Source organism: Equus asinus, chromosome 6 (assembly GCF_041296235.1).
Source record: "Equus asinus isolate D_3611 breed Donkey chromosome 6, EquAss-T2T_v2, whole genome shotgun sequence".
NCBI classification, from domain to species: Eukaryota; Metazoa; Chordata; class Mammalia; order Perissodactyla; family Equidae; genus Equus; species Equus asinus.
Genome location: NC_091795.1, coordinates 29,294,075 through 29,308,928, shown reverse-complemented (window position 1 = coordinate 29,308,928; position 14,854 = coordinate 29,294,075). Strand labels below are relative to the sequence as shown.

General features: G+C 42.1%; 1 protein-coding gene across 1 annotated transcript in view; it reads right to left on the bottom strand.

Moving 5' to 3' along the window:
• Positions 1–14,854, bottom strand: part of POLR1A (RNA polymerase I subunit A) — a 75,910-nt gene that overhangs the window by 24,407 nt on the left and 36,649 nt on the right. Inside the window, exons 15-18 of the mRNA XM_014852806.3 lie at positions 4,448–4,597; positions 3,146–3,329; positions 720–802; positions 447–605 (exon numbers count right to left, since the gene is read on the bottom strand). Coding sequence (XP_014708292.3) covers positions 447–605; positions 720–802; positions 3,146–3,329; positions 4,448–4,597 — 576 coding nt within the window. The remainder of the gene's footprint in view (positions 1–446; positions 606–719; positions 803–3,145; positions 3,330–4,447; positions 4,598–14,854) is intronic.

Here is a 14,854-nt window from a genome sequence, read left to right as displayed (position 1 = left end):
ACAGACCGAGGTCACACAGCAAGTATATGGCAGAGCCAGGATCTGAACCCAGACCTTTACCCCTGGCTCCGCTATACAAGCAGCAGTGGTGTTTCTGGTCCTTCACTCTCCTCCTCCACCCTGCAGCGGTCCCATAGGAAAGATTTTCTTTCTTCAGTCCCGTTTAATGCAATCACCTCCAAAGATAAACATTTAAGAACAAAAAAAGTGCAAAGCATTCCCTCTCAGCATTAATCAGAGACCTTTCCAGACCTGCACTAGGTGAGGAAATGAAGCCCTTGGCTCCTCAAAATGATGAATTCTACACATCCCACCTCACATCTCACCTAGTCAGCTATTAAACAGCCAAACTGTTCCAAAGGGACCTGAGTGAGAATCAAAATGTAATTTTTAAAGAAACCAGCATTCAAAATGGTGGTGATAAGTGCATGCGCTGCTGGACTAACCTTGTTAATCTCATTGCTGTAATGGTTCACTTCCTCCTTGAACTTCAAATCAATCATGTTAAAATCCCTCTGGTCTTTGCCCAGATGGGCATCCTGCCATTTCTCTCGGACCTCATCACAGGAGGCGGCTTCTGGCAGGTTTAATGCAGCCCTGACAGCCTGAATGAGAAAAGGAATATGTCAGAGGCAGCGGCCAAGTGAGGAGGGTGTGGGTTTCATCCACAGGAGACCCGGCCCTCGGCAGCAGGCAGCAGCGTCCCCGGCCCTCCTCACCCGGGGCCCGCAGTGGGTGGACTCTTCAACGATCCTGCGTCTCCTGACATCCGCCTTCGGCTTAACCAGAATGTCTTCCACGCCTGTGAAGAAGCAGACAAGCTCAGATGGGACCAGACCTGACTCCTCACCTGGCTGTAAACTCGGTGAGGTCAGGGCACGGAACACAGCGCCACATACACAGGAAGCACTCGAATAATGATGACGATATTAACATTGTTATTAAGAGACTGCTACCATCTCTTAAGTGCTTCCCAGAGGCCAAGCACTAGAATTCCCATTTTACAAATGGTGAAACTAAGGCTCAAACTTGAACTATTTGCCCAGGGTCACATAGGTCGAAAGTAGATCCAGGGTCGAGTCCCAGACTTGTGCTCTTAGCCACCAGCTACACGGCCTCCACTCATTAATACACACTGGATGATCGGACTAGAGGTGAAGAAGAGGTTTTGGATGAAAAACTGAATTTAGGGAAAGAAGAGAGGGAGGGAGAGAACATTCTGGTTTTGATCCCAGAAGCCACGTCACAGGGATCGCCTAATATGGTTGTGGTATGTGTGCGCAGGCACACACACATACACACACTCAAGCCTGGGTGACAGGGACCACCACTGCAGGTTCCTCCCCAGGACGAAAGCCTGGGTCACTTCAGTTAAGCCTGTCCTTCTGGCTCCAAATGGCTGAGGAATTCCTCACCTTAGGCAGACGTCTTTCCACTTCAATTTTCAATCAACTATTTTCTGCCAACTCAATTATATCTGTGAGTGTTCCCGGACAAAAGTCTGTCAGCTGAGGTCTCGTGGGAAGGAAGACGATGGCTGCACTGTTCAAAAGCTGGGCTGAAATATCTGGACTCCCAGTGCAATGTCCTGGGAGCTCAGGAGCCTCTAAAGAACATATGTGAATGCGAAGGAAAAGGAACATTCCTCCTGCGAGGAAGCCATCCCCACGAAAGCAGGCCCTTCCGTGGGGTTAGCTCCAGGCCGCCTTGCTGTCCCTCGATTGACCTCGGCTGGAGCGAAGGCACCACCTCCAGCCCGCCTTCCCTCAGAGCTTCATGCCCCGCCTGGCCCTGCTCCCTCTCTCAGTCTCTCGGCATCCACGTGGTCTCTGCACTCTGGGCCAGTTTCTCTTTGTACCATGTGCTAAGCAGAGCTGTAAGGATGGTTTGTTAGGTTGGGTCTTCATGATGACCCGGGTGTGGGATCTTCCTCTACTTTTTGTTTTTAAAGATGTTTGTTCAAGGGTGCTCGCCCCAGCAATAAAGTGGAAACCAGGAAGGAACCTAAATGTTTAATCACAGGAACCAGTTAAATAAACCATGGTATGTCTACACAACTAGAATAATCTGGAGCCACAAACCTGAGGATGTAGATTTATATTAGCTCACACAAAAGAACATTTATAAATACTTTTGGAAATGGGGGGGTGGGGGGGAAGCAGATTATAAAACAATATGTAGTATAAGATGCTATTTTTTCTGATGTATTTGCACTTGGAAAGTCTAGAAAGACACACATGAAATCGCTATTAGTTATCTCTGATAGCTGAATACTGGGTGATTTTAAATTATTTTCATGTCTGTATTTACTTTGACTTTTCCACATTTAATATCTAATTATGCAAACCCCACTGCGGGCCAGTGAACCAACTCCAGCTCTGGCAGGTCCCCTGCCCCATGGTGGGATTCCCACGTCTGCACGTGAGGGTGTCCATGAGGAAGCACAGTGGCACGTCCACCATAATGGTATCGTCGCCTAGACAATCCCCACACTCCCCGTGGCTCACACTCAGCATGAGCATGTCGCTTACTCTTCACAGGAGCACAGCGGGGGTGCTCAGACTCGGCTCTGTACACTCAGAGACACACTGCCCAGAGTCAGCTCAGGGCACAGAAAGCAACAGCACACTTGGTTTTCTTCTCAAAGCCAACTTCTAAAATAGCGTGTGCTTATTCCCAGGGAGGAAACAAGGTAGCTCCTCTTCCTGTCTTACGATCACCCCAACGGGTCTGCCCCAACATGGTGTTTCCAACAGCATTGATGCCCTGCTAGGTTGGGAGGTGTAGGCAGTTCTGACAACAGGGAAGACCCTTTGTGGAGTGCAGAGTGCCCAGGAAATTCGGGAAGGGCACTTGCAGGAGGGAATGGAGCATGAAAAATCAGTCTCAGGGACAGAAAACCATAAAGGGTGGGGTCGAGAAAGGAACAGAATGGAAATGGGAACAGAGGGGGTTACTCTGTGCTGTTGAAGTGAAGAAACTGTCTGTGGGGGAGGGGTGGAAGGCACTGACCAGGAGCGAGGTGAGGGCGTCCCTGTAGAAGGAGCCTGGTTATTCCCCTGGAGGCTGCCAGTACAGCTGGGAGACATCCTGGCTGGCGTGCTGGCCAGGAGAGGGGCCCCGCGGCCACTTGCCCGGCACTCACCCAAGGTGAAGCCTCTGTAGAGTTGCAGGTAGGCAGTGAAGAGGCGGGCCAGGCAGGTGAGAACCTTGCCACTGGTCTCCCCACCATAGATCTCGTAGCAGCAGTGGACCAGGCCGTAGGCAGAGCTCCCGTAGTGTGCCTTGTCTAGCACGCCGCAGAGCAGCTCCCCTGCCCTGATGATCACCTGTGGAGGGGACGGCCATCAATGCTGGGCTGGAGCTAACACCTCCTGGATGAGCCACTGCCCCCGACTTCGTGTTTTATTAACCTCACTGTGTATTTCCCTCCATTGTAACCTGTCTTACGTCCTTGATGGAAAGAAGTTGGATATAAAGGGAACCATTTTTCTTTTCCTAATAAGGGAGGTGAGCACATATAAGAACAGTATTTTTTTTCAGGGAACACACACACACACACACACACAGATATTTCAGTGTGTTCACATGACCCCCTGCTCCCCCGAGCCACCCATACGGACTTGAAGTCAAGTATCCTTGACAAAGATCCTGTGACTGAAATGAGAACATCCAGAGTCTAAAATTCACAACTGTGACCTGGGATAAGCACTCCCTGCCCTGTACCCTGGGAGTAAGAACAACATAACCTTTCTAACATCCTTTAAGGCCTGAATTTGTACTTTCACGAAGTTGGGTTAAAGCATCAGAAGCTAACAGAAAGAAGGATTTCTCGTTGCATAATGTAGCATGCATGCATGTGATCTAGAAAGGGAAAGAAAAGTGGCAGCTTTGGTTCTAAATGGGATGTCTGTTAGACCCTGTGACAAAGCACTTGTGAGCTGGGGCCTTGGGGATTCTCCCCCCCCAACCAAGAACAAAGAGGCCCTCCGGAAATCCTTAGTGTGGGGCCAGTCTTGCTCTCTCTTGCAGCAGCACCCTGCTCAAGCTTGACTGCCCCAGGCCTGCCCCCATGAGGCCTGGTTCCTAAGGCACGGAGCTGGCAGGTGTGGAACCTCACGGCAGTTCCGTGACCAGGAGCAACTCAGGGGTCTCCAGGGGAAACAGAGGTTCTGCATTTCCAAGCTTTGCAGCGTCAAGTCCAGAGGCCTTCTGCCGCAGGAGCTTCCCAAGCTGGTTGTGAGTTTTATACTGATGGTCAAATGCTAACCATCAACTCTGACCCTTTCTAAAACCAAGTCAACACCAACCCAGGCACAACTCCTTCTCTTAGGAGCCACAGCACCTGCTTCTGTGCGTGTGGCTCCATCTCCCTGTCTCTCTTTTAGACCAGTCTGTCTAAACCCCAGACGAGAAGTCTCCAACCCATACAGCTGGGCAGCCGTACCTGGGACTCACACATGGAGTCGGGGTTAAAGCCGGGGACAGGCCGTGGAGGCTCCTTCACCCAGGCCTTCCCGCTGATCTTCGCCTTTCCCGATAAGTTCAGTGGGATGTAGTCCTCTGGGATTATGTTTATGAGCAGCGTCGACACAACCTGGAGAGGAAAAGAAGACAGAGGTGACGGCAGGAAGAAAAGATTCTCGAGACGTTCCCTTCTAGGACCTCCTGTCCCTGTTCATCCTGAAAAGCTGGACAACTCCATTCGGATGATCTGTAGGTAAAGCAAGAAGAAAGGACAGTTCTGCCCATGAGGGACAAGCTGATCTCAGCTTACTTTTCTATTTACATGACTTAGGAAGGAGCTTAGAAGCAGAAACAAACATATACCATTAAGAACTTCACTTGGATTTTTATTCCCTAAAATAATTCTTCTTAAGGTGAACAATCCCCTAGGCCTGAAAATTGCGTTTCTGAATAGACCAAAGGAACGAGATGAAAAAAGTAAATAGCTGTGGGTCACAGTAAAGAAAGACTTGAGTACGTGGTTAAAAAAACAAAAACAAAGACAGCAGGGTTGAGAGAGACGGGGGGCTCGTACTGCCGCCCCCTGCCTGAAGTCAGCCACGAGACGATGTCAGTCCCAGGACGGAGGCAAAGATGGAGGAAGGCTCCTCAGAGGCATCCTTCCCTGTTTTCAGGCCATGTCAACAAGATGATAGTTATTATGTACAGTCAGTGATGTCCTCCCACAGAACAGCTTTGGTTTTCTGGTGGGGGCAAGGATGGAAAGGATGCAAACACTGAGAACTGAGAGCTTTCCCTCTGAGGAGCTTCACAGAGGAGGCCCAAGGCATCTGACTAAGAGGCAGGCTTCAGTGATGCTCGGGGATTTGGGGCAAGGGGGGGTGGTGGCGGGGTTTCAGTGTCCGCTCCATCACTGACTGGTTGTGTGCTGTGGGGCAAATGATTATGTTCTCTTAGCCTGAGCATTGCTCATTTGTAGAATACAGGTAAGACCTATTCATTCATTCAGCAATTATATATCGAGTACTTACTATGAGCCAGGTGCTGGGTTGTGGATAAAATACAGTCCCTGCCTCCAGAGGAGCCTGTGTTCCCGAGGGGGATCCATGCTTTGGAGGAAAATAAAGCAGGGAAGGAGCACCCAGAGTAGGGGAGGGGGAGGGAGTATTTGAGATTTTAAATAAGGTGGGCAGGGAAGGCCTCACCAGGAAGGCGCCCGAGGAGGGGAGCCATGCAGAGAGCAGAGTATGCATTTCAGGCAGACAGTTTTCAGTCCGAGTGAGAAGGAAAGCTGTTCAGTATGTTTTGCTCACAGGAGTGACATGCTCTGATTTAACTTTTAACAGGATCACTTGTGCCAAATACATTCCTGGTCTAGACTTTGAGGTTAAATAAATGCTGTAGAGAATAAGCCTCCTCAGTGACAATGACAAGAAGGACCAGCACTCAGAAGTGGTTATTAAAGTGACCTGAGTGGGAGCACCACGTGACGGAGTCTCTGAGGGAGGCACAGCACAGGATGCGCTGGGTATGTGACAACCCGGCAACCTGACAGCTCTCACACAATCAGCTTTTACAGAGCTAACATTGGAAAGAAATTTATTTGTCTGGGATTAATTATAACTACTGCAAAGCTGGGGAGTCTGTCCCCTGCTCCAACTAGGCCCATCAACGTGGCCACCCACTCAACAAGGGGCTGCTAACAGGAGGCCAGGAGAGGCAATTTCTCAAGGAGCTGCTCACAGAGAACCCAAGGGGGGCAGCTGTCCCTGGGGATAACTGTGGGTCCTCTGCAGAAGGGCCCAAAGCATCCACTCCCAAAGATGTAGGAGGCAGGAGACAGATAGGCCGGTATATCAGGCACCAGGACTGAGGAGGGACTGGGAGCCATCAGCTGCCATCAACAGATCTTTGTGTGGCTGTACCAGGCCACACAAAGTAGCATTTTTATATGCACCCAGTGAGGTCAGGGCAGTTACGAGGACAGCTGCCTTTTCACACATGCGCACCAGGAGCAGGGGACAATTGGCAACAGTATCTTTAAAGAAAGCAGACAATAGTCCTTGTTATCTCAGCAGATGACCAGAAAGGTCATAACACATGCTCTACACACGGCTGGCACTGCCAGGCAAGGGGGTGAGGGAGTAAAGGCAGGAGAGTGAGACTTCCCTGGGCTGCTGGCCACAAGCTGCACCTCAACCAAAGTGCCACATGTACAGTAGGAACTGCCAGGCTGAGCACAGTCAGGATGGGAAGTCTGTGAGAGAGGTAATAGAAACACGCATATCTAACCATCTGAGGAAAGGGAACTATGACCTGCCACCTCATCTATAAAATCAAGGGGGCCAGAAAAAGCACTTGACAAACTCTAGCACCCCTTCATGATAAAACATTCAACAGAATGGGAACAGAAGGAAGTGTCATCAACCTAACAAAGGGGAGGCATCTATGGAAAAACTCACAGTTAACATACTCAATGATCAAAGACTGGATGCTTGCCACCTAAGATCAAGAACAAGACAAGGAGATCTGCTCTCGCCACTTCTATTCAATAATGTACTAGAGGTTCTAGCTAGAGCAATTAGGCAAGAAAAGAAATAAAAGGCATTCAGATTGAATAGGAAGAAGTTAAACTACCTCTGTTTGCAGATGACATGATGTTATACATAGAAAACCTTAAAGAATCCACAAAAAATTATTAGAGCTAGTAAACAACTTCAGCAAAGCTAAAGGATACAAACTCAACATATAAAAATCAATTGTATTTCTATACATTAACAATGAACAACCTGAAAATGAAATTAAAAAAGCAATTTCATTTACAATAGCACCAAAAAGAATAAAATACTCAGGAATAAATTTAACCAAAGAAGTACAAACCTGTATGCTGAAAACTGTAACACATTGTTGAAAGAAATTTTAAAAAATCTAAATAAATAGAAAGAAATCACAGATTCAAAGACTTAATATTCTTAAGATGGTAGCATTCCCCAAATTGATCTTTAGAGTTAATGCAATCCCTACTGAAATTTCGAATGCCAGTTTTGCATAAATGAACAAGCTGATGCTAAAATTTATACGCAAATGCAATGGTCTCCAAATAGCTGAAACAAACTTGAAAGAGAAGAATAAAGCTGGAGGACTCACACTTCCTGATTTTAATGCATACTACAATTATTAGGATATTACAGTGGCATGAAGATAGACATATTGATCAATGGCATAAAAATGAATGGCCAGAAATAAACCCATACATCTTGTGGTTAACTGATTTTCAACAAGGGTGCTAAGGACATTCAATGGGACAAGAACAGTCTTGTCGACAAAAAATGGTGCCAAGACAACTGCATCTCCTCATGCAAAAGAATGAAGCTGAACCCCTACCTCACACCATGTATAAAAATTAACTCAAAATGGATCAAAGACCAAAATGTAAGGGCTAAAACCTTAAAACTCTTAGATGGAAAAATAGCAAAAATAGCTGTAAATCTGTGTGACCTTGGATTAGGCAACAGTTTCTTAGATACGACACCAAAAGCATAAGCATCAAAAGAAAAAGTAGATGAACTGAACTTCACAAGAATTAAAAACATTTGTGAGTCAACGGACACTATCAAGAAAGTGAAGAAGACAACCCACAGAATGGGAGAAAACATTTGAAAATCATGTATGTGATACAGATCTAATAGCTAGAATATACAAGGAACTCTTAGAACTCAATAAAAAGACAAACAACCCAATAAACAAATGAGCAAAAGGCTTGAATATACATTTCTCCAAAGAAGACAGTACAAGTGACCAGTAAGTACATGAAAAGATGCTCTATATCAATAGTCATTAGGGAAATGCAAATCAAAACCACAATGAGACACTACTTCACATCCACTAAGATAGTTATAAAAAGAAAGAAGGAAAGAAAGAAAAGTGTTGGTGTGAATGTGGAGAAATTGGAACCCTCATACACTGCTGGTGGGAATGTAAAATGGTACAGCTGTTTTGGAAAACAGTTTGGTAGTTCCTCAAAAAAGTTAAACATAGCACTGCTGTATGAACCAGCAATTCCACTCTTAGCTATATATCCAAGAGAACAGAAAACACATGTTCACACCAAAACTAGGTGAACACATGAATATTCCTTGCAGCTTTATTTGTAATAGTCAAAAAGGGTACACAATCCAAATTATCGTCTTATCAACTGACAAATGGATAAACAAAATGTGGTATATCCACACAGTGGAATATTATTCAGCCATAAAAAGAAATGGAGTACAGATCTTCCTCAGCTTACGATGGGCTTATGTCCCAACAAACCTATCGTAAGTTGCAAATATCCTAAATAAAAAATGCATTTAGTATACCTAAGCTATGTCACATCCTCATAGCTTAGTTCAGCCTAACCATAAACGTGCTCAGAACACTTACAGTAGCCTAGAGTGGGGCAAAATCACCTAACACAAAGTCTATTTTATAATAAAGTGTTGAATATCTCTTGTAATTTATTGACTACTGTACAGAAAGTAAAAAACAGAATGGTTGCATGAGCATAGAATGGCTGTAAGTTTACCAGTTGTTTACCCATGTGATCATGTAGCTGACTGGAAGCTGCGGCTCGCCACCGCTGCCCAGCAGCACGAGAGTTTCATACCGCATGTTGCTAGTCTGGGAAAAGATCAAAATTCAAACTTCGAAGTATGGTTTCTACTGAACTTGTTCGTTGTTGCATTATCATAAAGTTGAACCATCGTAAATCGGGGACTGTCTATACTGTTCATGCTACAACACGAACAATCTTGAAAACATTATATTAAATGAAAGAAGCAAGACACAAAGGGCCGTATACTATATGATACCATTTATATGAAATGTCCCAAACAGGCAAATCCATAGAGATAGAAAGCGACTGCTAGGGGACGAGGGGAGGAAGAATTGGGACTGATGCCAATAGATGCAGGGTTTCTTCTAGGGGGATGGAGATGCTCCAGAATTAGCTAGTGGTGACTGTTGCACAACACAGTGAATATACTAAAAATCACTGACATACACTTCCTAAAAACGGTAAATTTTATGTTAAATATGAATTATATCTCAATAATAAAAACAAAGGAGTTGGACAAGATGATGTGAGGTCTCTTCCTGCACTAACATTCTATAAGTGTATAATTTACTTTCTGGTCATAAACTATCCAGCTAAGGAGAAAAGATCATCTGCAACATTCTCTTAAACTGTGAAGGGAAGCAGTATCTGTGAGAATTATTATTAAGCTTTTTTTGTATTAAGCCTACATTAAGCTTTAAAAACTGTTTTAAAAATTAAATGAATTTCTTAAAAAAAAAAGTTTTAAAATGTGTATACCTTTTGACCCAGCAATCACACCTCTAGGAATTCATCTAAAATATATACCAATGAAAGTTCACTAGCATAAACGTAAGTGGGTGATCACCACAGCACTAGAGTAGTAAAAACCAGATAATGAGCTGAATGTCTGCTAATAGACGGCTAGTTAAATCAACTATGGTATAATCATATCATTGGATATAACACAGAATGGGTTAAAAAGAATGAGGTGGATCTACATGTAGACACAGAATGACCCCTAGAACATGTCAGCAAATAAACTAAATACATCACAAAGCAATTACAAAACAGTTTCTGTCAACCTAGCACGTGAAAACAGTTAAATGAACTTCTTGCCATATTTGGAGCGTGTTAGGGTGGTCCAAATTAAAAATACAGACTGTTTCAAATAATGGAACTCCCTTTGGAGGGCCTGGTGACTCATTCACAGTGAGCCATCTTACAGACTAGTCAAAACTGAGGTCCATGTACCTGGCAGTTAGAAAAATGCTTGCCTCAGGTACCAGGATGTCATGGATAAAGAGGTGGTTTCAAAAATAAGCCCAAAATCAAATGTCAAATTTAATCATGGTTCTCCTGAGGAGGTATATTAAGATCCCATTCTTATTTATTTTCTGTGAGAGTATGCGTGGACATGAAGAGTGGGGGTGGGGAGGGAGGGAATTTTTCCTTTCACTTTACTGTATTTCTGTTTAACAAAAAACTTGTGTTACTTCTATAGTTAAAAAGAACTCAAAGGCAGAGATCTAATAACTGAATCCAATAAGGTTGCTGAATACAAGGACAATATACAAAATTAATTGTATTTCTACATACCAACCATAAACAATTAGAAAAACTTAATAAACAATACCATCTACAATAGCAATATCTAGGAATGAATCTAGTGAAAGATGTAGAAGGCTTTTACATAATTGAAGGACATACTATGTTCATAATTTGGAAGATTCAATACTGTAAATATATTGATTCTCCCTAAAGTGATCTATAGATGCAATATAATGCCAATAAAAATCCTAGCAGGTATTTTTTGTGGAAATTCACAAGCTGACTTTAAAATTTATATGAAAATAGACAGGGCCAATAATATTGACAGTCTTGAAAAAGAACAAAGCTGGAGACTTCTACTATCGGAAATCAGATTTATTATAAAGCTACAATGCTTAAGATATGTGATATTCATGCAATGGAATCAAACAGACCAATGAAACTGAACAGAGTCCAGGAACAGATGCACACACATACGACTAGTTGATTTATGACACAGCAGATACTGAAGAGTGGGAAAAGGGTCTTTTCAACAAATGATGTTCTATCAACTGGATATCCATATGGGAAAAAAAGGAACACTGACCCCTACCTCACATCATATGCACCCACAAAAATCAACTCCAGAAAGACAGCAGACCTAAGTGTGAATGGTAAAACAATAAAGCTACTACAACACAGAGGAATACCTACCTTCATGACCTCAGGGCAGGCAAATAGTTCTTATATAGGACTAGCCGTAAAAGGCAAAGACTGTATTACAGAAAACAAAGAACTTCTGCTCATTAGAAAACAGCATTAGGTAAAAGGGCAAAAAGGCTACTCACCAAGTAGAAGGTATTTGTAATACATATATCTGGCAATGGACTTACACCAGAATATTAAAAACTTTTACCTATCAATAAGAAAATGTCTAGAATAGGCAAGAGATACTTCAGAAAAGATGATATCCAAATGGCCAATAAGCATATGAAGAGGTGCTCAACGTCACACGTCATTTAGAAAATGCAAATTAAAATCACAATAAGTTGCCACTATATATCCATGTGAATGGCTAAAATTAAAGAAATAGAAACAATCAAACAAATGGGACAATAAGTTCTGCTGAGGATAAGGAGCAACAGAACTCTCATGCCCTGTTGACAGAAGTGTAAACTGCTAGAAGCACTTTGGAAAACTGTTTATTAACTAGCTATTTAAAGTTGAGCATAGACGGTATGACCCAGCAACTTGATTCCTTGGTATTTACCCATCAAAATATGTGTTCAACAAAAAACATATACAAGACTGTCCATAGCAGCCCTATTTGTAATAGCCAACTGGAGACAACCCAAATGTCCATCAATAGCAAAATGCATAAATATACAATGGCATAGTCATATAATGGAATACTATACAGCAATGAAAATGAATAAACTACTGCTGTATGTGATGACATGAGTGACTCACACAAAGATGATTTACTGAATGATTCCATTTATATAAAGTCCAAGAAAAGACAAAATTAACCTATAGTGTTAGAAGTCAGGTGAGCAGCTACCTTTGGGGACGGCAGAAACTGACAGGGGTCTGGAACGGTCTTCTGGGAGTGCTGGTGATACTCTACTTTCTGATCTGGGTGACAGTTTACAAAGGTGTATTTATCCACTTTGAGAACATTCTCTGAGCTGTACACTCGAGATGCGCAACGACAGGCAAATCCTCTTTCTTTATACGCTCTTTCAACAAATGATGAGACCTCAGACTCTTAAGTGGAAAGAAAAGCACTCAAGAGGCTGTATGAAATGCTCTGGAGAAACAGCCTAAGGCTTCGTTTCCTGGGGCAGTACATACACACTGCTCAAGTTAAGTTTCTTATCTCCTGTTTCTACACATGGCTTTTCTCCGCAGAATCAGAGTCAGCCACTAACAAGTTCTGGTGCAGGACAGTCTCTCTTCCCCTTTTCACTGATTTGCAAAGAAATAACAGCCACCCTATCAAGAAACACTGAAAAATCTCAGCTGTGACAGAAGTAAAACCTGGGCCTATTTTCTCATTTTATTTAGTTATAAAGGAATAATCACAGCCCAGAAACATTATAAAATGAAAAGGAAATTATTCTTAACATGAACCAAATTATTCTATCATTTTGATCTTTGCTATGCCAACCTTTTTCTCATATACATTTTTAACACGATTGCAACTGTGACTGCACATTGAAGAGTAGTCTATTCTTCTTTCAACGTTACGTCAGAGAATTCTCCAGATTACTATATAGTCTTTTAAAACCACTATTTTTAACAACCACATAATATCTTAACAAATGGATGTTCCAAATTTACTTAGCTCCAATGTTGAGTATCTAGGATTTTCTAATTTTCCACCACTATAAGCCATGGTGTAATAGACTGCTTTCTTCAAGTAGCTTTTTCTACACTTCAGATTATTTCCTTAGGCTAGATTCCCAGATCAAAGAGAATGAACACATTTATGGCTCTAGATATATATTCTTTGTCCACCATTTGATTCCCTTTTGAACATACTGTTTAAACAAAATTCTAATAAATTTTGGTCACTTAATTAAGATTTATAATCCATTCACTTCCAAGATAACTTGAGATGGCTAATAAAATAAAGATACATAAATAAGAATAATAAAAGTAATATAAACAGGTATAACAAAGTGGAGAAATACATATAGCCAACCAAATTAGGGGCTGGCAAACTATAGCCTGTAGGCCCAATCTGGCCCACCACCTGTTTTGGTAACTTTAGGAAACTGGACCATGGCCATGCTCACATGTTTATGTGCTGTCTGAGGCTGCTTTCATGTTACAATGGCAGAGCTGAGTACTTAAACGACACAGATTGTACAGCCAGCAAAGCTTAAAATACTTACTATCTGGCTTTTACAGAAAAAGCTTACCATTCTTTTAACTATTCATACTTATAGATTTTAATCTTAAATCGCAAAATTCCCCACCTATTCTGTTAAATTGATTCCATTTCTGGCCAGGATAGAGCAACAGTGATCTGACTTACTCTCCTGCCAGAAACAACAACAAAAGCAGACATGAATATGAAACAATGGGTTTCAAGACAATGGACATAAGGCAATGAAGGACAGTGATCAGCAAGGATATCAGACTTGACCTACCTATCAACTGACCTAACTAACATTGATAGAGCACTCCATCCAACAACACCAGATTATACATTATTTTTAAGGGCACAAGAACATTTACCAAAAGAGCCCATAATTGAAGCCACTAAACAAATCTCAATAAATTCAAAAGGATTCAAGTCATCCAAGGTATGTTCTCTGGCCACAATGGAATTAAATTGGAAATTTGTAACCAAGATATCTGGAAAATCCCTAAATGTTTGGAAACTAAATAATGGACTTCTAAATAACTCATGGGTCAAAAAAGAAATCAAAAAGGAAATCAGAAAGTATTTTGATGTGAATGAAAATGAAAAGACAAGACATCATAATTTGTGTATGCTACTTAAGCAGAACTTAGTGGGGAAATTTATACATAACATGACGGTATAAAAAAAGAAAAGCCTCGAATGAATGGCTTCAAACTTCAACCTTAATTAACTAGAAAATGAAGAGCACATGAACCCCAAAGTGAAACAGAAGAAAGGAAACAACAAAGATCACAGCGAAATTAATGAAATAGAAAACAGAAAAAGAGAGAGTCTATGAAAGCCAGTTCCTTGAGACCCAATAAAGCAGATAAACCTCTAGGCAAACTGATCAGGAAAAAAGAGAGAAGACACAAATCACCAACATTAGGAATGAGAGAGGTGACCCTCTATAGATTCTACAGAAGAAAAGGATGGTAAAGGAATATTATGAAGAACCTTATGCCTTACAGATTCAACAACTTAAATGAAATGGACAAATTCCTTGAAAAAACAAAGTACTAAAGCTCAATCAAGCAGAAATAGATAACCTGAATAGCTGTTTATATATTAGAGAATTAGAAATTTTAGTTAAGAAACCTTCCTATAAAGAAAACTCCAGGTCCAAATGGCTTCACTGGTGAAGTCCATCAAACCCAAGAAAAAAATTATACCAATACTACACAAACTCTTACAGAAAACTGAAGAAGAGGAAATACTTCCCAACTTATTCTATGAAGCCAATGTTACTCTGATATCAAAACCAGGCAAAGATACTACAGAAGAGGAAACTATAGATCAATATCCCTCATGAACACAAATGCAAAAAAGTTCTTAACAAAATGCTAGCAAACTGAATTCAATAATACATA